We start from the raw sequence: 24,648 nt of genomic DNA, 5'->3' as shown, positions 1-24,648 counted from the left end.
CCAACTTAAACAAGTCAAAAAACTTATTCGGGTGTTACCATTTAGTAGTCAATTGTACGGAATATGTACTGTACTGTGCAATCTACTAATAAAAGTTTCAATCACTCAATCAATCATTTTTTTATTTGGATAGATTGAAAATGAACACCACTGAGTTGACTGATAAGCATTATCACATAATTTATTCAGAAAGTATAAATAACGACAAATAAAAGGTACTATTAACTGCAACATCAATCACTTTTCTACCGCTTGTCCCTATCGGGCTCGCGGGGGTGCTGGAGCCTATCTCAGCTACATTCTGGCAGAAGGCTGGGTACACCTTGGACAAATGTAAGTGTAAAAAATATGACTTGTACATTTTCAGAATGAGGTTGTTCTATTTTTAAACAAAGAAAACCATCTGAAGTTGTCTTTATTTTTAGGTTGTCGTGCCGTGATTTTACCAGTCCAGCCCACTCAATTGTTTTACAACACTATTCTTAAGTTTGTGTTGCGGTTGCATAATTGTGTGTAAGTAAAAATAAATAAAACGTTTAATATGGAAAATGCAGAAAATAGTTTAATGAAATATTTTTTTTTCCTCAAATAAAGCTATGAATTCATACAAACATGTTGGACTTTGGGCTTCATGGGGGAGGAGGGGTTAGTGCGTCTGCCTCACAATACGAAGGTCCTGCAGTTCTGGGTTCAATCCCAGGCTCGGGATCTTTCTGTGTGGAGTTTGCATGTTCTCCCCGTGAATGTGTTGGTTCCCTCCGGTTGAATGGCAACACTAAATTGGCCCTAGTGTGTGAATGTGAGTGTTTGTCTGTGTTGGCTCTGCGATGAGGTAGCGACTTGTCCAGGGTGTACCCCGCCTTCCGCCCGATTGTAGCTGAGATAGGCGCCAGCGTCCCCCGCGACCCCAAAAGGGAATAAGCGGTAGAAAATGGATGGATGGATGTTGGACATTATCAATGTCTCTTAAAATGTATTATTTCAGTTTGTTTTGAAAGATTGCCTTTATTTTGACATTTTTCATAATCATGGAGAAATTAGTGAAACAATTAAAAGGACTCATAAACAAGTAGAATTACACACTAAAGACCCACTGACAGCTTTCATATCAGCGTTTCAATTAGTTTATTTACTAAAATACTAAAGTAAACACACATTAAAAAAACAATCACTGAATCTTTTTTTACATTTATTAGAAAGTTACACACAGATATACATCTACAGTAGCGCTGTCCACTGCAATGGCACACACATGTAATCTAAACTTGGGTGAGAAAGTACCAAAACAATCTTCAATCCATAGATTTTTTTGTAGGGTTTTTTTGTCCATGTTGTCAAACAGGACATTTTCTAAAAAATCTGCAAATCTGTACATATGTTGACGTACTACTATATATACACACTAACCAATATGTTTTTAAGGAGAAGTCTTATTAAAAAAATCATCTTAACTCTTATGCATTCTTGGAGCTTAAATTTTCCTGTGCAGCTAATTTTGCAAAAGTCTTCCATTTGGCAACCTAAACAACAAAAATGGTGTCAATTAAGACAGGAAGACTTTAACTTAATTTAAATAAAAAACAAAGTGAACAGTTAACCTTTGCTTCCCAGAAGCAGTTTGCCGTTGGTTTCAGATGGGAAGAGGTGAGGCAGGGTGGCAGTACTAACAGGCTTTCCCAGGACCACTACAGGTCTAAGGTACTGGAGCTGCTTAATGGCCAGATCCCCGCACCCAGCCAGGGATTTATCCAGAATGGACTTTAGGTTTCCGACTGATGTGTAGTCCCCGGTGGTGCCCTGGGACTTGTGCAAGGAATGGCTACGCCTGCTGCGAGTAAGCTTGACTCCCAGCTGCTTGTTCTCTTTGACGGAACAGTTTTTGAACGAATCTCGCAGTTTGACGGTCATCGGCTTTATGTCTTTCGGAGCGGTCTCTTGGATGAACTGCAGGAATGACACCTCAAAGCCAATAGGCTTGTATGTGGTGATGTCAAAAGATTGTGGCGGGGAGGAGAGTGGCTGGGAGTCTTTTAGGCTTGATGGTTGTGCGGGGATCTCATTTTTGCGTTTAAGAGGTTGCCGGACAGGAGTCGTCAACGGAGAGTCGCCTACAATTTTACCAGCCTCTTTGTCGCTTGAAGTCGCTTGGAGGCTGTCCTCGGTGGTAAAGAGTACAGAGCAAGGAGGTGAGAGATCAATAGTAAGGGGACGAAGGAGGACTTTGGTTTTGTCCAAGATTAACTTCTCTACTGGTTTGGGAGCGCTCGGTTCTGCAAGGACTGAGTCCCCAGCAGGACTGCCACCGCTCGGTTCCCCGTACAATATGTCATCAAGGACACTACTTCTCTCAAGAGGTGGTGGCTCCTCCACCTCCTCAGGGAATCCCAGAGGATCAGGATTAGTCACATTCTCATCCTTGGCCTTGACAGAGTGCAGTTTACCAGGTGTAGGCGGTCCCTCTGACTTCTCCAGCTCAGGCTCCGTGTTAAAAACACTTTTATGGTTTTTCGGTTCTCCAACTGTCTGCCCGGCTGACTTCCGTTGAATCAGTTCCTCCAGATTCTCTACGTTGGTAAGTAAATTATTTTCTTGGGCATCTTTACGGCACATGTTGTGAATGTCTTCGTAGTGACGGAACAAGCTTCTCCTGTACATGACGACAGAGTCACAGTTTTGAATCATGCATGGGTACCCCACAGGCAAACAGCGGTCTTGGCACATCTGTAGCGCTTCTTCAGGAGATTTGAAAACAAGACCTTTCAAAGTTCCCCTTTTAGTTCTAGGTTTTGTCTTGTCCAAAGTAACCTTCTTGCACACTTTCTTGGATTTAGGATGTTTCTTTGTTGCTGCAAGTGCTGGGTGTGCAACCTGTTCCTCTTTGACAGGTTTTGTAGGTGGGACAATAAGCTTCTTTTGGCATCCCGTAACAGATTTCTTGTGAGTGCTCTGGAGCCTTACAACCAGCGAGTCGTAGTACTGGAAGTGTCGATAAAAAGTATGTTTTTTTAGCGACTCGTTGCAGCTGAATGCTTTTGTGCACCCCTCATACTTGCATTTAATCATACCCGGCATCTGAGAGTGCGACATGCGAATGTGCCGTGCCAGGCTGCTTTTGAGGTGGTATGAGGCCTTGCAGTTGCCAAACTGACATTTGAACTGAGGTTTAGGTTCGTCCGAGTTTAGGTAGGGCCTGCTTTTCTTAGTGTTCTCCTTTTTGACCACAGGATCGTGCTGTTGCGTTTCGAATTCTTGCTCCAACAAGAGCTGAGAACGTTTGTAATGGTGCACAAGCTGCAAGTGATCCACGAGGCATTCCTGCGTGGAGAAAGCTGCATCACAGTTTTTCGCCACACATTGAAAGGGTTTGCCTAATTTATCTAGTATGTTATCCAGATTACTTTTGGGCACCAAGCGCCTTGTTCTGAGCTGGGGTGTAGCGAAATCCTCGCTTTCTCCCTTTTCTTCTTCAGTACCATTAACAGCCAAGGATGAAGAAGGACTACAGAAGTTTTGCTCATGGTCCAAATTCGGGACTTCTATCTTTAGCTTGCAGCTCTGTGGGGTTGTTGATTGTGTATATTCACACCTTTGTTTGTCCACCAGACTGGCACTAATATTATGTACGTGAATATAATGGGATTTTAAGTGTCGTAGTTCTCTGTGACCTCTGGAGCACAGCTGACACTTAAAGGGCTTAAAGGTTGTGCTCCTTAAACAACTCATCTTTTTGGCCTGTTCCAGCGTGCGTCCATGTACGGAAACACAGTGGCGCTGCAAGCTGTAACTCAGCCCAGTCCTGAAACCGCATTTCCCGATATCACACACATAGGGCTTAGTGTTGGCAAGCGTTTCCACGACGACACTTTCCACTTTGCGAAGTGCGTTATTTTCCGCTAAGCTGGTTGCATTTTCTTTGGCTGCTTTAGAAAGCAAAACCACTGGTTGGTTTTCTACAACAGACCGGTGAAGGGATGAATCTGCTCCATGGATGGACGAATGTGGTAGACTTGGCGTGGATAACGAGTTAAGATCCAGCCTATAGAGCCTGATGAGAATGTCTTCAAAAAGATCATCTTTAGCGAGGCTTGTTATGTATTTTGGGGCAGCAGTCCATCCTTTACCATCTTCCATAAGTGAGCATGTAGCTGAGAGTTGGTTTTCATCTTCCTCAATGTCCGACTCCTTTTCCGTCTTGAACTTTTTGGACTTTGAGTCTTGATCCTTCTCATATTTGTGCTCCTTGTTCTCCAGTTTAAGATGATCCGGGTGGGCGTGTTTGAGATGCCTTTGGACATCTCGAGCCCGGGAGAAAGTCATACCACACTTTTCAAATCCGCAGGTGAACTTGCTTCCATCAAAACACATTGCTACCAGAGTGACTACCGCTTTGGGCTCTGTGTTGTCAGATGATAGATAAGAAGTAGCGGAACTACCCAAAGACGTATTTAAAGTATGTCCATTAACGCTCCCTTTTGTATCGACTGGCTTAATACCGGAAGCTGCCTTTTCTAAATCAGCCTCAAAAACTATCTGTTTTGCTTTTCTCTGAGCCTCAAAGTCCTGTTCGGAAAATGTAATGCCATGTGTGGATAAATGCTCAATGAATTCCCTTTTGGAAAAGTAGAACTTTTTACATTTGATGCCGGGGCATGTGAAGGCAGCATCCCTGAAATGCTGCGCCTCGTGATGATAAAGTTGCCCCAGGTCAGAGTAAGCTAAGTAGCAGCCTGTGAGCTGACACTGGAAGTTGATCTGATAGCCGTGGACCGGTTTGTGCATCAAAAGTTCATTGGAAGATGCAAATCGGGCTGCACAATCCACCACCGCACACATATAAGGGTGCGAACCAAAGTGAATCTTCCGATGATTGCGTTGATGGTACGCGGAGACAAAATGGCGTCGACAGAAGACACACTTCACCCGCTTCTCTCTCATCTGATAATAATATGTCACATTTTCGTCGCTATTGTGGTCGGACTTTAGGTGAACATATAAGTATTTGGAATGTTTAAAAACCTTAGTGCAACCAGTTCCGGGACAGAAGTACTCGTCTCGATTCTGCAGACTGTAGTGCTGAGTGATGTAATCAAACGTGATGGCCTCGTCGTCATCCACGAGTGTGTCATTGACAGTTTGGGCCTCTTGCACAACGTGCTGCAACATGTTGGAATCGTGCGGGGATTTGTAACACATAACCAAAGATGGATCTATGGTGATCTCACCCGGTTCCATGTCGTCCTCAGTCTGCAGTTGCTGCAAGTCCTTCTTTATTGTGTTGTTTCTGGGAAGGACCGTCTGTTTTTGAACATGAATTTTCATGTGTGGAATGAGCTCCTTTCTGCTATTGTACTGCTGCAAGCAAACAGGGCAGGGGTGTTTGTCATCCATTGCGTGTCTTTTAGAGTGGTGCATAATACGAGTGTCAGTGAATGACCGGTTACAAATTCGACAACAGAGTTTGATTCTCCTATTGCCTTCTCCATCTGAAACTACGTAAGAAAATTCTTTTTTAACACCTCCATTTAAAATGTTTTTGTGCCCAATATTATCTAACAGTTTCTCATTTTCTTGATTGTACAATGACTCGCCCTCATCTTCGGACTCTGTCTTCAATCCAAGAAGAGAGATACAATGATACTTTATGGTTTTCCAGTCCCAGAACTCAGGGTCAAAGGGCCAGTGTGCCTTCAGTGCAAGAAGCAGTTCACAGCGCACTGAGTTGGGAATGACACCGTTTTCCTGGTCGTACTTCTGATCCGGGCGCATGTACAGTTCCTGGAGGCAGCTCAAGACCTGCTGGCTGGGGCCGAGAAGGAACTCTGTGAGTCGGCAGGCACGCAACACTTCAAGATCGTTGAGCAGGAGGCCCGACATCACTTTACAGATGCTAATTCTTGTTTCCTCGTCATCTTGCTTCGGAAGTCGGAGGGCTTTGACACTAAGCTCGACTGAGGCAGCGGCCCCCATTTCCTTTGCCTGAAACAAATACAAGCGAATGCATCAGATGGTTAGTAAACCTTTTAGGTCACACTGACTTGAAATTTCTCACTCAAATCATCGCACTCTACAAAACATTAATTTTAACTTTATGGTGTTCAGCCGTATTACCACAGAAGTTGCAGTTAGACTGACAGGACAATATTTGAGCAAGCCAAACATGGCCGCCATCGAGTAAAATCAGATCTGCAGTTTAACGGACGGTACTATTAACTGATAATCCATAAATCGTTGACCAATTGCAGTGATATTGGGCGGTTTTCAAAGTAGTTTTCTTGGACCATGATTTAAGACGGTCCCTGGGTATTATAAAAATATATGATTTTTCTTAAAACGCAGTGGTTATAATTAAGGAAAATATTAAGTTAAGCTAAGAATGTATCTGACATTAACAAACTAAATTAAACTTTTCCACAAATGCCCTCTTGAGCATATCAAAATAGCGACAGCCTTTTAAATAATTTTTCAACACCGCCACTGCATTTTGTTTATCCATCCATCCATTGTCCCTTTTGGGGACGCAGGGGGTGCTGGAGCCTATCTCAGCTGCATTCGGGCGGAAGGCGGGGTACACTCTGGACAAGTAGCCACCTCATCGCAGGGCACACAGATAGAAAGACAACATTCACACTCACATTCACACACTAGGGCCAATCAACCTATCCCCAGGTGCATGTCTTTGGAGGTGGGAGGAAGCTGGAGTCCCCGGAGGGAACCCACGCAGTCACAGGGAGAACATGCAGACTCCACACAGAAAGATCCCGAGCCCAGGATTGAACTCAGGACCTTCGTATTGTGACGCATATGCACGAACCCTTGTTCCACTGGGCTGCCCAGAACACGGGTAGCGTCTAACATAATCAATTTTAAATGGTTCTTTCTTCTGCTGAGACTGTGACTCTAGTGTTTATTTTTATTTTATTACAGCACATCCCCTAAATGTTAAATTACAATCGACAGGAATAAACACAGCATTGAGCAGCGGAAATGTGTGCTCAATTAAATCTTTAAATTGTTAAAATTAAATTTGTGATACTGGTTAATTTTTGACAGTGTCTAAACTAGCCTGGCATGATACAGTGTAAATGTAATGACGTATGCGCCAAGCAGCTGCACTGAGTTATAACAGCAATTGTCGGATCTGCTGACGACAAGGATTATTTTTCTATTTAGTTACAAGGGCCGCAACTACTTTGTCGTCTAGTCTCTTATTATCTTAAGAAATTAGTCGACTAATCGGATCTTGAAGTGTATTCAGTGGCTCTAATTAAGCCATCGGTTTTTAAATACAGCCTGAAGATTTTTTTACGGCATGTGCTAACTAGCAATAAAAAGGGCTACTTGATTCTTAAAATATATATTTATACTGTAACTCTGCTGCTTATTAGGTTGTTAAAAACAACTGTTTGTCTGTTTAAAAGCAAAGACAGGAAAAGTGCTGATAAACAACCAATCAATTGTTTAATGTAAACAAAGACCAGTCAATATAATAGCAATAACAAAATGATCACCAAAGCTTCCTTGAAAAGAAAATATATTTTGTAATGATTACATGTTGAGACAGAAGCCCACATGTATATGGACAAATGACAGTTAAAGCTGTTTTTTACACAACTTTGTCTCGTGTAGCTAGCTAGCTAACAAGCCAACTATGTTATCGAGTAAAGTTGGAGATCACATACGGAAAGATGTCCAACATGCCGCTGCTTTAAATGCTCCTTCATCACAGATGTACTGCTTTGAAAAATAAGATACGCTTTGCAAATTATTTTTGTCTTTGACAAGTTGAGTTCATTCTCGCTGTGATGACGACATAGACTACAATCAGCAAATTAATTTGTCAGCGACAAATTTGGTTAACAACTTTTAAAAACATGATCAACGAATGGTTGCATCACTACTAGAAACTGATTTTTAACAAAAACATCACTGCAATTGTCTAACACTTCTAAAACTTGGAGGAGAGCTACCATCTTCAGCACATGTCTTACCTCTGTCTGAATAACACGAACAAGGTAAAGCAAATGTTGCACAGTTTTGGCAACGCCGCCAAGTTGAAGGCATCGTTCAAGAAGAGACACAAGTGAGGAGTCAATCTTTCTCTGCAGTTTACTCCACAGAAGAGTCAGCTCCCTTTGGATGGAATCAATAAACACATTTCAATGAGGGCTTATCGGAAGTCATCACACGCATTGTTTGGTCCGAGCATTAAGGCCGTACTGACTCACCAGGATTGGTCAAGGCTGGGCTGCTGTAGCTGCTGTGTCAGGAAGGTCGTGCACAAGATAAAAGCAGTGTTCTCCTCTCCCTCGGTCTCCAAGTTTGTTGTAATCTCAACAACGTCCTTGCAGTTCAGCCGAGATATCTTTTAGAAAGATGAAATGTGTCATGTTCCAACATTAACAACACAAATGCTATACAATTGCAAAGAAACAGTCCACTTTACAATGACATAAAAATGAAATATAGGAGTACTCAGCCAAATGCTTCAAATGCATGTTAAGTTCCCAGTATGTACCCTTTATGTAACTAATACTTCAATTGACTATGACAGTGGTTACCAAACATTTTTGACCGAATACCCCCTCAGAAAACACTTAGCTCTACAAGTACCACCATATTGACCAACATTCAGTAAATAAATGATAAATGGGTTGTACTTGTATAGCGCTTTTCTACCTTTAAGGTACTCAAAGCGCTTTGACACTACTTCCACATTTACCCATTCACACACACATTCACACACTGACGGAGGGAGCTGCCATGCAAGGCGCCAACCAGCACCCATCAGGAGCAAGGGTGAAGTGTCTTGCTCAGGACACAACGGACGTGACGAGGTTGGTTCTAGGTGGGATTTGAACCAGTGACCCTCGGGTTGCGCACGGCCACTCTCCCACTGCGCCACGCCGTCCCAGTAGCGCAGTAGGCCGAAGTATTCGTAAAAAAAACCCCCCAAAAAACGCGTTTTTTTTAACAACTATATTTGATATTTTTTGCTATTATAACATAACACACAGTTTAAACAGCAACACTGTGTTTGAATATTTAAGTTATTCTTTGATGTACCACTACAGGAAGCACGCGTAACAGCTTGAGAATCACTGGACTATGAAAATATATAATAATGCAACCCGTCATTATCCATTCCTAAGATTATAAATCTGTCAAATTTTCCTTTAATTCTAACTGTAAAATTTAGATGATCTGATTCACGTAAGATTATTGGTGGATAATATGAATGTAAAAAAACATTACTATAATATTTATTATTGTGCATTTTCTGGGGATCAAGCTATCCCGTCTTTAAAACTAGCAACACCCCTGTTTCTAACTTTAATTGAGGGTCTTTGAATGCACCAGTTTCGTGAAATGACAGATGCACAGGTCAAACATATACACACAGATTTCTTGTATTTTCACATTTATTTTATGATTTTATCCTCGTTCCATAATGCGGCTGGTTTGTGTAAAGTGTTTCATGCTAGATTCCCGGTATCCATTAAGCAATTTTGATAAGAGGGTGTAGACCAGGGGTCCCCAAACTACGGCCCGCCAGCGTTCAAGATCTGGCCCGTGGGAAGTCCCAAGTAATTTTTTTTTTTTTAAATCTGTCCTTTTTAATCCATTTTCTACAGCCCGACCACCTCCCTAGGTGTTTAGGGCACGTCCAACCGGTAGGAGGCCATGGGGAAGACTCAGGACACATTGGGAAGACTATGTCTCCCGGCTGGTCTGGGAACGCCTCGGGATCCCCCTGGAAGAGCTGGACGAAGTGGCTGGGGAGAGGGAAGTGTGGGCTTCCCTGCTTAGGCTGCTGCCCCAGCAACCCGACCTCGGATAAGCGGAAGAAGATGGATGGATAGATATAAACAGCCCGGACCTCGGCCAAATTATTTTAACCCAATGCGCCCCCCGGGTCAAAAAGTTTGGGGACCCCTGGTGTAGACAGTCTGAGACATTCTTACTTTGATTCAAGCAACCATATTGTTAATCTTTTAAGGCTACATTTATTTCAGCTTGATGAGGAAATGCACCTTTTTTTTGGAATTTTGCCGATCGTTCATAATCATAACTAAAGACATGACGTAAGATGTATTTTTTAAAAATGCATTGTAACTTGTAAATAAGTCTGCTTACAACGGAGCCAACGGGAGGTCCTTTATTCCACCCATAAAACCCAATCAATAACCATTCAAAAAGCGGCAACAATACTCCATTTACATTTTGTGACTTGAATATAAAAACATTAGTGGTATTGTTATCATAAGTGCCAACGCAGAAAAACTATGTATAGTGGTGCCGTGATCACAAGCTTGTGCGCCAACACTGACATCAAGGGGTAAGCTGCTTCCTTGCTTGTGGAAGTTTATTGGAGATAAAAAAATCATGCCTTTCACCTGTATAGCAGAAGGCATATTCCTCCAAGTTGACAGCCAATTAAAGGTATGGCTTGAACGACGCGAAAAGACGCTTGGTTCCACCCCACTTTTCTTTACGACGATTAAACGGCAAACTTCATCTAAACGAGACTTTAACAAGATTTAATGCTGCTTTAAAAAGTACTTGAACTGATTTAGACAAAATTTAGCTGGCGGAATTTGGCAAAAATGGTAGTTAAATCTGTTTTTCACACAATTTCATCTCACACTTGTTAGATAGCTGACAAGGTACAAGCTAACAGTCTTACCGAGTTGAGATCACATTCTCCAGATGTCCGACATTCCTCCGCATTTAAGGTTCCCGAATCACAGATATAGTGTCTTAAAACCACGTGTTTTGCAAAATGAGTAAGTTTTTACATTTTTTAAAGAAGAATAGGAGGAAATATTGTCACACTGTACATGTTTTCACCCGCAATGTTGATGCAAGTGGCGGTGCGGACTCGCGTCCTCCGGAAAAAAAATAACTGATGAAGTCATAACTATGCCGTCAAATTAATTTGTTGGCGACAAATTTTATTGTCGACAAATAGTTGCAACCCTACTGTAAATTGTATGTGCTATAAAAGCCATTAAATTGTATGTGACCAATGACCTTCAAAAGTAATTGTAATTATGCTGAAAAGAAGTAAACCTTCCCCTCAGTAAAACATGGAGGCAATCTTAGGTTGTGAGGCAGCAAACACAAAGGTGGTGCGAATACTTTTGCAAGGCATTGTACCAACCTAATTTTTTAATTTTATTTTTGGACAATATATGTGGGGTCTGTAAATAGTAAGTATTCGTTGTGTTTTGTTTAGGGGAAAAAACACTAAATACTCTATCTTCAAGTACCTCCTTTATGGCTTCTTCATTGGGGAGCAGTTGGCAAAGCAGAGCGACGTATGTTTGACGAAAGGTAGCATGGTTGGAGACGGTGCTACATTCAGTGCATGCTTTGGCTAGCACCAACGCCTTGGCCACTTCGCCCATCTTCTCCAGATGCTTCACTCGCATCTCCATGAAGCCGTCGCCCTCCAACCTGATGTAGGCGTCGACTAAAGGAAAAAAATTTTTAAAAAGGTGAGCAAACTAAAACAGATGGGAAAACGTAATGCTAAAATGTTACTTGGTGTAATTTTGATTAGGGTTTTGTGAAATTATTGTGTTGTATTACCATTCTTTTATTACAGTCACATTTAGCAATGATCTAATTTTTCATCTCAAACAATGTCTCTGTATGGCGAGTTGCCTCTCTTCGTGTGCTTGATTGAGAGCAACAACAGTACAAAAATATGCTGCCATAGCGAAAAAGAGGTGTCACTCTGTCACAAAACTTGGCTGGTGATGATAGCGACAACAAATTTTTTTCGATTAATCGATTAACATGTACGGTTAATTTCTTTACATAAATAGTTTTTTAGTGTCGTGATGCAACAATGTTTTTCAAAATGAATTTCCCCAAACATACACCAACAATTTTCTTGTGTGGAGAAACTTTTAAATGCATGTTGTTTGGTTCAGGGATACAAAAAAAGTAAGATTAGCTGATACCCTCACATGTATTAACTAATTATATCATGTATTTATGGTGAGAGATATTGACTAAATACTTTTTTGTAAATGACCATAACATCACCTTACTTTTGAAAGTAAACTAGTAGTGGGACTGACACCAATACATTTTATCAGAAAATATTTAAGGTCATTAAAAGACTTTGCTTTTTAATCAAAATTCTAATCAGCAGAAAAACACTGAAGGCATTGTAAAAATATCAGGTAAATATATTAATTTCTTCATTATTCTCTTGTATTCCAAACAATTGTTTAACCGATATGAAATCAAAGTCCTCCTGTCTCTAGGGACTTATTCACATTTTTTTTTAAAACATGAAGAAAAATGGATTTTGTGAGAAAACATCGATCTAATTACTAGTATCACTCATATACTGTACTACCCTTGGTATTAATAGCATTGACCGATGGATCCTTCCACCCTTCTCCGTGACTGCTGGCACTGGCACTTGACAGACACAGCAGCGGAGCACACATACATACAGATCTTGCTGTATTAATATCCTTTCTCGAGACTTTTACTAATATACCTGTTCATTTTTTTTTTCTGCTGTAACGCTGTTAAATCTACATGTGTGTTGAAGTGAACTAAGCAATTATCCTAGGGTTTGCACGTTTTCTTGCTGTCTGCTGCTCTCACATGATGTGCAGCATTTTTAGCCTCTTTTTCGAGTTTCGCTGTTATCTTAAACGACGCACAGTACATGACGTCGACATATCTACGTCATCGATGACGTCGACTAAGTCGATGCATCGCTGCAGCCCTAGACATATCGAAAGTGTGCTTAATATTTGTATTGGAATAGGTTGATTGGCAACACTAAATTGGCCCTAGTGTGAATGTTGTCTCTGTGTTGGCCCTGCGATGAGGTGGCAACCTGTCCAGAGTGTACCCCATCTTCCACCCAAATGCAGCTGGGATATGCTCCAGCCACCCTCCCGACCCCGAAAGGGACAAGCGGTAGACAGTGGATGTTTGAATGTTGTCTTGTTCTTAGCATAAAGAAGACAAAAGTTTTTTTTTCCTTTTTGGAGTAACATGCATCACATTTATTAGACAAGCTCGGGATAAATTACTTTGTTTCAGGGTGTGTTTTGACCCACAATAATCTGAGTTTATATTATTCAAAATCATCTGCACTTCAGTAAAGCGATATATGGCTGTTACGTTCCAGATGGCTCGAGGTCTAGGGATCGTAGGGGAACGCAACAAAAAAGTGTATCAATCAAATGAGTTGTAAATTAAAGACACCGAAGCCAAGAATTGAAAACAAAAACTAGTGTATTGAAACGAAACCATGGGGGGGTTAAAACAAAGACACAACACTAGCCTAGTTTGGGAATACAGGTGCTGTCAAACAAATGAACAAAACATACCAAAATACACCTCTAGAAAAGAAAGGTAAGCTGACTAACTAAAGCTATTTAATAAGCATAAACCAAAAACCTACCTAACTACTTGGCATGTAAAATGATGTAATGTGATCATTGTATATAAAAATCAGAGCAAACTTGCAGGGAGGAAAATGCTTGAATCGCTTGTGCTACTAATTAATCTGTTCCCTTAAATCAGTATTGATAGCATCACTTCAACTCTTTTCAGAAATAATAAAAGATACAAACAAGATTTATTAAAATATAAAAAGTTGAAAGCTTTTTCAACATCTTTAAAAAAGAGGATTAATTACATGAATTAATTACAAATCATGATTCAATGAAATCGCCTAAACAGAACTAGTTTAGATCAATGCCTTGGTGAGAAAAACGTACCTTCTTGTTGGATAGTAGGTTGGCCGTTGAGGAGGGCGGAGAGGACGACATTGCACCATGCACCCCCCTCCCCCGTGATCTGGAGCAAAGCCTGGAGGTCCGTGCTCCCGTACTTTATTAACATATCATGCGCAATCTGAAAGGAAACAAATTGGAGGGATTACTTTTTAACCCACATTTTACATTGAGTGAAGTTTGAGAGCACTCATGTTGTCAATAAATTTGACCGTGTGTGCCATACACATTTAACACCACATCTCAAATATATACTGACAAGTTATCCTTTTATTGTTTGCTTTTTCTGAAGGGTACATTCTTTTTTATTGCACTTTGTTTGAAGTTCTCCTGTTTAGGTCAATCTAAATGATAGAAATTGTCTATGTTTAGAGTATAATAATCGTGACACCGAATATTATTATAAAAAAGTGCAAGTATTATCTTGACTGGTGTAAATATAAATATAAATAACAGCCTCCTTGATATTAAACACCTTAAACCTAATAGAAGGCATTGTGGCTACTGCAGTGTAATGCTGTATGCTCAAAACCATTGTATGGTACATTTTCCCTTTGGCCCTTGAAGGCACAGAGTTAGGGCAATATTGGTCTAAACTGACTCAATTTAACTTTGCGACAAACCTTTTACTTGTACAAGAAAAGACAGTGTTGGTGGCGCAAAACAAACAGCACGGGTCTTAAAATGAGAACTTCCAAATGTATGCTGATGATGTGATTATTTTCATTCCTGCTTTGTATAAGCATACAGGAAGCATCATTTTATAAGCATACATGAAGCATCCTTCAGTCAAATATTTGGCTTAACTAATGTAGGGCATGTGCTCCTTAAATGCTGTCTACTACCGAATAAAAAAAAAAAACTGTCTTTATAATGTTCACAAAAAAACTACAGTGGTCCATTGTGTTCCTCGAGGATGTTGAACTTCACATCCTAGAGTTCAAATACCTCAGTGTCACATTATTACACTCTTATTTGAAAAAATGCATCAAACTTCCTGTAATCGCAATCAAATGTAATCCACATAAATTTCAGACCAGAGCACACATGACAGTACCTTTTTCTAAAATATTTCTACACTCATTGATACATTTAGACACATTACTGCATCACAACCTGGTCATTCACCAGAAGCACGACATCTAAGCCAAAAGGAACTTTATTCAGAAATGTAAAACTTTGGTCATTCCATTAGTGCATTACATTTTGGAAAAACCTGACATCTATATTAAAAATGTCTTTTATTTCGAAATTACCTGTTTAATTTACAAAGTTCTTCCAAATTCTAGCCCCAGTCCACACTTTTTTGGGGAAGTAGTTTTAGTGTTTTTAATAGAACATTTTATAAAAGTACGAAAACTGTATAGTGTCAAAGTGACCGAAAGCATCTTTTCCTTTTTCTGTATGTGGCCCTTTGTGGGAAAAATTTGGACACCTCTGCCCTAGAACCTTCAAATAATAGACTAACTCCTAGGAATAAAGTTGTGTCTTTTTACCTGAACTGACTGGTGGAACTGCATCCAGGCTTCACACGGGATTTCATTATCTGGAACTGACAGAAATAGCTCAAAGCAGCTCCTGCGTGAAAAACAAGACAACACTTAGGTAAAACATAGTGAAGATCAACAACAGGGCCTTCCAAATATGAACTTTTTTTCCCCCCAATACAACTACCAATATATCAGTGATCCAATGGGGATCCAGCAGTGGTTTACTTCGCCTTTATGGCGTCATAGAAAACTGGAGTACAGTTTTCAATTTTTTTAATTGAAGTTTGATTGGACTTCAAATTTGTTTTGATTTGAGTACAGTATATCCCTTCCTACTCTGGGTCGTTGACTAGATACTGTTTCCTTCTTGTGAAGAGTGAAGATAGACGACAACCACAACAACAACATCTTAATCTACACTGGAAATACTCATTTAAAATAATCAGTTTTCTCTGAGAGGATATTTTACTTATAAACCAGAGGAAAATACCTTTGTGAAGATTTGACTGCAACTTCTTCTAACGAGTCATGGCTTAGGACGTTATTATTATTATTATTATTTGTAACACTATTTGGCTGTTCGGGACACGAGGTAGCTATCATGTAAATATAAATAAAACTATTAAATACCTTTTGTTAGTTAACAACATACTGGTGTATGTGTATGGTCATTTCAAAGTTTATCAACATTTGTAAATATACTGTGCCTGAAAGATGATTGACTGAGAGAAAGAATGTGCAGGACGGAATTGAACCTGTTAGCACAAGATTGGCAATACAAGTTAAAAACAATGCCGTACTTTGTGACTTCTGGACGCAACAACAACACAAAAGGTTTGAAAACATATTCAGTAAATAATTTTTAGAGCGCACCGAGATATTGAGTACACAATATCAGTTTTCATGCAAATGTTTACACCGATTTTTGTTTTGTTTAAAAGTGCTCGCCTGTGTTCAGGGACCCTCTTTGGCAAAAACTGACCAATCAAAGCTCTGAGTTTTGGGTCGCCAGCGAAGCAAACCTAGGATTTTCAGGAGGTGCACTTAAACCTTGCGCGAAGATACTAAAATTTTGAAACTGCCGATAACAGATCTTTATGATCTAATATCAATCATCAAATCAAAATATTGATACTTTGGTTCAGGGGTATCCAACCAATGTGGCATACTTAAAAGTCAAAGTATGCGGGGGCCCTATTGATGTTTTTTTATCTAAATTTTACTTAATAGATATTTTGTCAGCTTTTTATATTCTTGGGCACTCTGTATTTCAATTATTAACAATTATTAGAACATTTCAACTTTTTCTCTTTATATGCACCTATTTTTTGACAATTTTTTTCCTACATTTTTACTAATGAAAAAATGAAGGGGTGCAATTAAATATTATATATTTTCAAAAAATGCTAAAAACAGATGTGTTATAGGTGCCCCTTCATATTATTTTTAATTGTTTAAAAATGTCTGTTTCCTTTTTTTCCCTTACATTTTTACTGTTTTTTTTTTTTAGATAGATATCCATTGGTCCATCTATTTTCTATTTTCTTTTAAGATTGTAGCAGACACATAAGGTATATTTGCACCAAATATTGGTATTGGATCAGTACCGCTGATACCAGCCTAAATTTTACTTAGTTTCGGATCGGAAAGACAATCAGTGGTATCGCAAATCACTACTGAGCTAATGCTGCTGTCTGGGCACTAATATCAAAAGTCACTTGGGAAAAGGCACAGCCTTTTAAAAAGGCACACATGCCAACTATGCGTGAATATGACACGCCTCTCACTGCATAATCCATCCATCCATATATCAATCAATCAATGTTTACTTATATAGCCCTAAATCACTAGTGTCTCAAAGGGCTGCACAAACCACTACGACATCCTCGGTAGGCCCACATAAGGGCAAGGAAAACTCACACCTAGTGGGACATCGGTGACAATAATGACCCAGTGGGACGTCGGTGACAATGATGACTATGAGAACCTTGGAAAGGAGGAAAGCAATGGATGTCGAGCGGGTCTAACATGATACTGTGAAAGTTCAATCCATAATGGATCCAACACAGTCGCGAGATATCTATCTATCTCTATATATATATATATATATATATATATATATATATATATATATATATATATATATAAAACACTATATATAATACAATAATGTGTTACTTTAGAAAAAATAAATAAAATTAAAAATAAATACAAAAAAGTATTATTATTTTTTTTAAAGTAATGCATTAATTATTGTCCCTGGTAATTAATTACATTTATTAAAGAGTAATTATTTTAGTAATTCAATTACTTTTTTGGTAAATTAACAACTAGAATTACTTTTTAAAAGTAATTTTCTACCGCCAAGATATGAGTGAAAGAAAAAGCCTGCGTTTATCCACTTGAATTACTGAAACTATAGTCTTCTAAATGTTTTACTTGGTTATCCATACTATGTATGATACATTTTATTTACAGAAGTATTTTATTCAAGTCAGAGGTTTTTTACTATTAATCTCAATGTGTTACCTTTCTGTTAAAAGTATTTCATTCATTACAGAAGTATTGCTTTCTACAGAAAGCTCTTAATTTAGTACTTTGGAAATTATTGCATAAAAAGCACAATTTATGTCTGGTTTAAAAAAAATAATATTTGAATACCAAAAGGGACAAGCGGTAGAAAATGGATGGATGGATGAAAATTAGAACTTTGCTAAGAGTAAGATGCAGTGTATGCATATTAGCCATTTCAAATTACTAGTTTTTGATCAAATAGAAGAAACTTGTTTTGAATGATCTCCACAACGGGTATTCAATGGGTTCTTTAACAAGTAAAGAAAAAAATTTGTAAAACCTGTTTTTTTGTAAAAATAAAAAAATAAAAATTAGATTTTATTTTTTAGGCAATATCGCCCAGGCCTAACCAACCTAAAAATCACATTCACATCCAAATTGTGATTTTTATTTTTTCTGATTCTAAATCGATTCATAATTGTCAAAAATGTTTTAAAAAATATAAACAACAATTTTTTAAGAATCAATTACAAAAAAAAAGTTTTTAAGGCCATCACTCCACTTACAGTGGGGCAAAATAAGTATTTAGTCAGCCATCAATTGTGCTAGTTATCCCACTTAAAATGATGACAGAGGTCTGTAATTTTCATCATAGGTACACTTCAACTGTGAGAGACAGAATGTGAAAAAAAAAATCCAAGAATTCACATGGTAGGAATTTTAAAGAATTTATTTCTAAATTATGGTGGAAAATAAGTATTTGGTCAACCATTCAAAGAGGGGTTTTCAGATCAACTTAGGCGATGCGAATTGAATATGTTGTTACATAGGTTAGTCTCTCCAAAGCTTTGGAATAAATTGCAAAACACCTATTCTGTTCTGGGTTTCATTTAAAATGAGCTTATGTGTCATCAAAAGAACTTGGTGTTGACCAGCAACTTAAATTCCCTGGGAGGAACATCTGGTCCAAACGCAACAATTTCCACATCTGCAGTCCCCTCCAAGACTTCTCATTGTAGCCCATTAGGTTGAGTTTTCCCTTGCCCTAACGGGGGGTCTGAGCCAAGGATGTTGTTGTGGCTATTGCCGCCCTTTGAGACACTCATGATTTAGGGCTATATAAATAAACATTGATTGACTGACTGATCATCTTTAAAACCCTAAAAAAAAGACGTGTGTTCTTGTCTCTCATGATTGTGAACGATAGGCCAAATTCCTAAAAAGTACAGTTCCCCTTTACGCCTGTGCAGTATCAAAATTAGTAAAACATAAATATGGTGTTTTTTATTATTATTTTTTTTTGCAATCACATGCTTTTTTTCAATTTTTTTTTACAAGGAACGCCTAAGCATTGATAAAGTTATTAAATCACAAGTTGATTCAAAATTATTGTAAGAAAAAAATGCCTCAAAACAAAAGTTGCCATAACTTTCTGAAAAACCTGCCACAAACGTAGGCATTTTTAGGAAGCTACTAGGGCTGGGCGATATATCGATATATACGATATATCGCGGGTTTGTCTCTGTGCGATATAAAAAATGACTATATCGTAATATTCGAGTATACGTTATCACGCAGTTGCTTTTAGCTGCGGGCATTACCCTTCAGGCTCTTCTCACTCTTTCCTGTGTTTCCTTCTCAAAGACAAACAGGTGCACATTCTTACATACGTCACATACTGTCACGTCATACGTCACATACGTATACGCCCTCACAGAGCAGAGAGGTAGCAGACTGGGCTACGTTAGCTGCTAAGGTAGCCGTACGAGAGAAAGAAGGTGCGGATCTGGTAACAAATGAAGGAAAACTTAATTCCAAATAAAAACAGCAGGGTTTCCATCGTCTGGCGGTGGTTTGGCTTCAAATGAGAATATGTCAAGTGTGGGTCAAAAGCATTGCTATAAAAAGTAGCATTTCTGCTAATATGTAGCATCATTTGAAAAGTCACTCGCTAGAGAATGAAGAGAATTTCACAACCGTAGATAAAAAGTAGCATTACTGCTAATATGTAGCATCATTTGAAAAGTCACTCGCTAGAGAATGAAGAGCATTTCATAACCGTAGTAACCTACCACATAGTGAAGGACAAATACTATTTGATTTCCTATTATGCAGCTCATTTTTATTTGACACTTAAAAAGTCTCTGACAATCTTGCACTATATGTTTTGGTAATGAGTTGAATGTTTGTGCCATTTCTTAATAACTTTAATAAATACACTTTTGGTCAATTGACATAGTTGTGATTTCCCTCTCTGCATGAAGTTTAAAAGTAGCATATATGAATGCAGTATGAAGGATGTTTTACTGTATACACATATAATCATCATACTGCTGTGATTATATGCATCAAGTGTTCATTCAAGGCCAAGGCTAAATATTGTAATACGTATCGTATATCGCGATATGGCCTAAAAATATGGAGATATTAAAAAAAGGCAATATCGCCCAGCCCTAGGCGCTACTATCACAAACTAAGCCCGCAAAATTCTGATGGGACTGGATGATACGCCCGAATACGACCTCAGCAAAAAAGTAAACATGTTCCCATTCAAACACTTTTACTCACAGTGCTAGTCGCTTCAAAACAAGTGTCACTTTGTCCGACTCCACCGTGAGGTGAGAGCGGGCCGCCGCAAAGCAGTTTATCGAAAGGCAGTAGACTTCAAGAAGAGGAAGTCCATGGTCTATGGAGTTCCTGGTGCCAGCATAATGCATCAGTGCCTGGAAACACACACAAGATCAGAGTTAAGTTAAAGTACCAATGATTGTCACACACACACACTAGGTGTGGTGAAATGTGTCCTCTGCATTTGACCCATCCCCTTGTTCACCTCCTGGGAGGTGAGAGGAGCAGTGAGCAGCAGCGCTTGCCACGCATGGGAATCATTTTTTGGTGATTTAACCCTTGGTAATTCCAACCCGTGATGCTGAGTGCCAAGCAGGGAGGTAACGGGTCCCATTTTTATAGTCTTTGGTATGACTCGGCTGGGGTTTGAACTCCCAACCTACCGATCTCAGGGCGGACACTCTAACCACTAGGCCACTGAGTAGAGCTTACAAGGCCATTGAGTAGAGCTTACAGTCTTTAAAATGAGGATCAGGTGGGACGAACAAGGCCTTTCCACTTGGGGGATGGACAGGTGGTGGGGGGCTGCACCTGAGTGATCCCACCTGACACCATCTGGTTTGGGGTGCTACTGATTGGGCCTGGGGGGACCACTTGATAGGTCGAAGGATTGTTATGAACATAACTGACTAAATAGGGACACATTTAATGCATACATAATATAACAATTTGCACATCACCAGTGCATATTAATATTAAGTCGACCTCATGGGTTCGGCGGAGATCAAAACACACCCGACTCTTCGTGTAAATACAAACTTCTCCCTGTTGGCATATTACAGATACGGCATATTAATATAAATATGCACTTTATAATGTATTGTCACCTTCATTTCCCCCGCCGAGCTCATTATTATTACCAAGAATCCCATGATGCCTCCTCTAGTGCCAGACACCTTTGTAGGTTGGCTTGTCCACAGAGACCGTTGATTAAATCCCTTCAGTCTATTTACAGCACACTTATAAAGAGGGGACTTTAAAAAAAAAAAAAAAGGAGAGCCATGTTGGTATACTACTTACGAGCAGACTAATTACAAATGCGACATGAGTTAGGGAGCACAAATAAAACAGGTTTATCATCATCTTAGCTATACAATGAAGGGTTAGTGTTATGGTTCAACATAATCCACACATAATAATAATAATAATAATAGTACAAACCTTTAAGTCTCATCTTAAAACTCATTGTATACTCTAGGCTTTAAATAGACCCCCCCTTTTAGACCAGTTGATCTGCCGTTTCTTTTCTTTTTCTCCTATGCCTCCCCCCCCCCTCCTTTGTGGAGGAGGTCCGGTCCGGTGGCCATGGATGAAGTACTGGCTGTCCAGAGTTGGGACCCAGGATGGACCACTCGCCTGTGTATCGGTTGGGGTACATCTCTGCGCTGCTGATCCGCCTCTGCTTGGGATGGTTTCCTGCTGGCTCCACTTTGGAGGGGACTCTCGCTGCTATATTGGATCCACTTTGGACTGGATTCTCACGGTTACGTTAGATCCACTATGGATTGGACTTTCACAATATCATGTTAGAGCCGCTCGACATCCATTGCTTTCGGTCCCCTAGGGCAGTGGTTCTCAACCTTTTTTCAGTGATGTATCCCCTGTGAACATTTTCTTATTTCGAGTACCCCCTAATCAGAGCAAAGCATTAATGGTTGAAAAAAAAAAGATGAAGAAGTAAAATACAGCACTATGTCATCAGTTTCTGATTTATTCAATTGTACAACAGTGCAAAATATTGCTCAATTGTAGTGGTCTTTCTTGAACTATTTGGAAAAAAAGATATAAAAATAACTAAAAACTTGTTGAAAAATAAACAACTGATTCAATTATAAATAAAGATTTCTACATATAGGCCCTGCAATGAGGTGGCGACTTGTCCAGGGTGTGCGCCTCCTTCCGCCCGATTGTAGCTGAGATAGGGGCCAGACCACCCCCCGACCCAAAAGGGAATAAGCGGTAGAAAATGGATGGATGGATTTATACACATAGAAATAATCAACTTAAAGTGCCCTTTTTGAGGATTGTAATAGAGATCCATCTGGATTCATGAGCTTAATTCTAAACATTTCTTCACCAAAAAAGAAATCTTTAACATCAATATTTATGGAACATGTCTACAAAAAAACATTCATATTTTGTTTAAGTATTATTCGCTAAATATATTTATGAAGGATTTTTGAATTGTTGCTATTTAAAAAAAATCTCACGTACCCCTTGCCATACCTACAAGTACCCCCATTTGAAAACCACTGCCCTGAGCCGCCTCCGCTGGGGATGGTTTCCTGCTGGTTCCACTTTGGACGGGACTCTCGCTACTATATTGGATCCACTTTGGTTTGGATTCTCACGGATATGTTAGATCAGTGGTTCTTAACCAGGGTTCGATCGAACCCTAGGGGTTCGGTGAGTCGACCTCATGGGTTCGGCGGAGATCAAAACACACCCGACTCTTCGTGTAAATACAAACTTCTCCCTGTTGGCATATTACAGATACGGCAACAGCTGGCTGATTTGCAGGTGCGTAATTTGTTGTGAGTTTATGCACTGTCTTGGTTTTGTTGTTTGAACAAGGTGATGTTCATGCACGGTTGATTTTGTGCACCAGTAAAAAAAACATGGTAACACTTTAGTATGGGGAACATATTCACCATTAATTAGTTGTTTATTAACATGCAAATTAGTAACATATTGGTTCTTAACTAGTCATTATTATTTACTTATTAATGCCTTATTCGGCATGGCCTTATAACCCTAACCCTCTAACCCTGACCCTAACACAACCAAATAACTAACATATTCTATTACTTAGAATATGTTCCTCTAGTGTTCAAATAACTCTAAATTACGTCTTTGTTACTTAGAATATGATCCCCTATACTAAAGTGTTACCAAAAACATACAACTATGTCTTGAATTTGAATTTTTTTTATTTTTCACTAAAGAAAGGTTTGGTGAATGCGCATACGAAACTTGTGGGGTTCGGTGCCTCCAGCAAGGTTAAGAACCACTGTGTTAGATCCACTATGGATTGGACTTTCACAATATCATGTTAGATCCGCTCGACATCAATTGCTTTCAGCCATCTGGGGAGGAGGGGAGGGGAGGGGGGGTTGCCCACATATGCGGTCCTCTCCAAGGTTTCTCAGTCATTGTCGACGTCCCACTGGGGTGAGTTTTTCCTTGCCCTTATGTGGGCTCTACCGAGGATGTCGTTGTGGTTTCTGCAGCCCTTGTGATTTAGAGCTTTATAAATAAACATTGATTGATTGATTGATAATAGGATGGATAAACACCCCAAAGTCACCGCGCCCATCGATATTAACTACCATGACCAAATACTATACAAATTGCTGATATTGGCGTGTAACCAATAATTTTATTCTATAAAAATAATTAACTTAATCGCTGGCGAATATCACCCGTTTTTTAAGGGACTGTACTATTATAATTTACGATTCGGTTGCTGGGGGGAAGAAAAGAAAAAAACTCCAATACATATTAATGCTCAGATATTCTTTTACAATTGAAGCCCATCCGTCGAAAAATGCCGCCGCCGCCTCAAGAGAGCAAAAACAGAGCCGAGCGGAGCTAACGTTGTGCTAATAGTAGCTTCAATGGTGCACGAGATCGTTACCTGGCAGAAGTCGTCGCAGTACTCCGATGACGACGCCACGGATACTTCTTGTTGCCTGAGCACGTCTTCGAAAGCCTTCAGCGTAGCCAGTAGAGTTTCCATTGCAACCAGAGTGTCCTCAGCCGTGTCCAGGCCCCGTTCAACCCATTCGTGCTCCGGCTCGACACTGCTCTCCGCCATCTTCCCTCTCCTGCACAGCGCGTATGCAGTGCAGGCTGACGCCGCCTTCAAGTGTTGTCGGAATATTTGAAAATCACATCGACGCTATTAAGAGAATGGCAAAATTAAAGAACTTCAAGCGACTTGTTTGAATGTAAATATACCCTTACTTAATGTGTAGATAAACTTAGAGGATTAGCATAGTTGTTTCTACGGAGCATGTCATTATTCATGACGAAAACAATTTAAACCTACGCTCCTTGAAGTAGGAGTGTCACAAAGACGTGAACGGTTATTTGTTGCGTCATTTGACCACTTGACTATGGCTTTCGACAACAAATTAATCATACGTTTGAATTAAATTCGACACATTCGAGAACTTATCCAGAGTATTCAATTTATCATTTTAGAATCAGCGACGTTATTGTTTTATTTTTTTACTAAC

The 24,648-nt window shown here is 39.5% G+C and overlaps 1 protein-coding gene across 1 annotated transcript; it reads right to left on the bottom strand.

Annotated features, from left to right (window-relative positions):
- Positions 1-1,176: 1,176 nt before the first annotated feature.
- Positions 1,177-24,520, bottom strand: rlf (RLF zinc finger). The gene is made up of 9 exons (XM_061895930.1): positions 24,374-24,520; positions 24,045-24,308; positions 20,348-20,502; positions 15,272-15,353; positions 13,761-13,896; positions 11,271-11,473; positions 8,226-8,362; positions 7,989-8,130; positions 1,177-5,976 (listed from the first exon to the last, which is right to left on the bottom strand). Exons 2-9 carry the CDS (start codon positions 24,222-24,224, stop codon positions 1,594-1,596), a joined length of 5,418 nt encoding a protein of 1,805 aa, XP_061751914.1. The 5' UTR covers positions 24,225-24,308; positions 24,374-24,520; the 3' UTR covers positions 1,177-1,593.
- Between the last annotated feature and the right edge of the window lie 128 nt (positions 24,521-24,648).

This window comes from Nerophis ophidion, linkage group LG03 (assembly GCF_033978795.1).
Source record: "Nerophis ophidion isolate RoL-2023_Sa linkage group LG03, RoL_Noph_v1.0, whole genome shotgun sequence".
Classification (NCBI taxonomy): Eukaryota; Metazoa; Chordata; class Actinopteri; order Syngnathiformes; family Syngnathidae; genus Nerophis; species Nerophis ophidion.
This window is presented reverse-complemented; position numbering and strand designations above follow the sequence as displayed.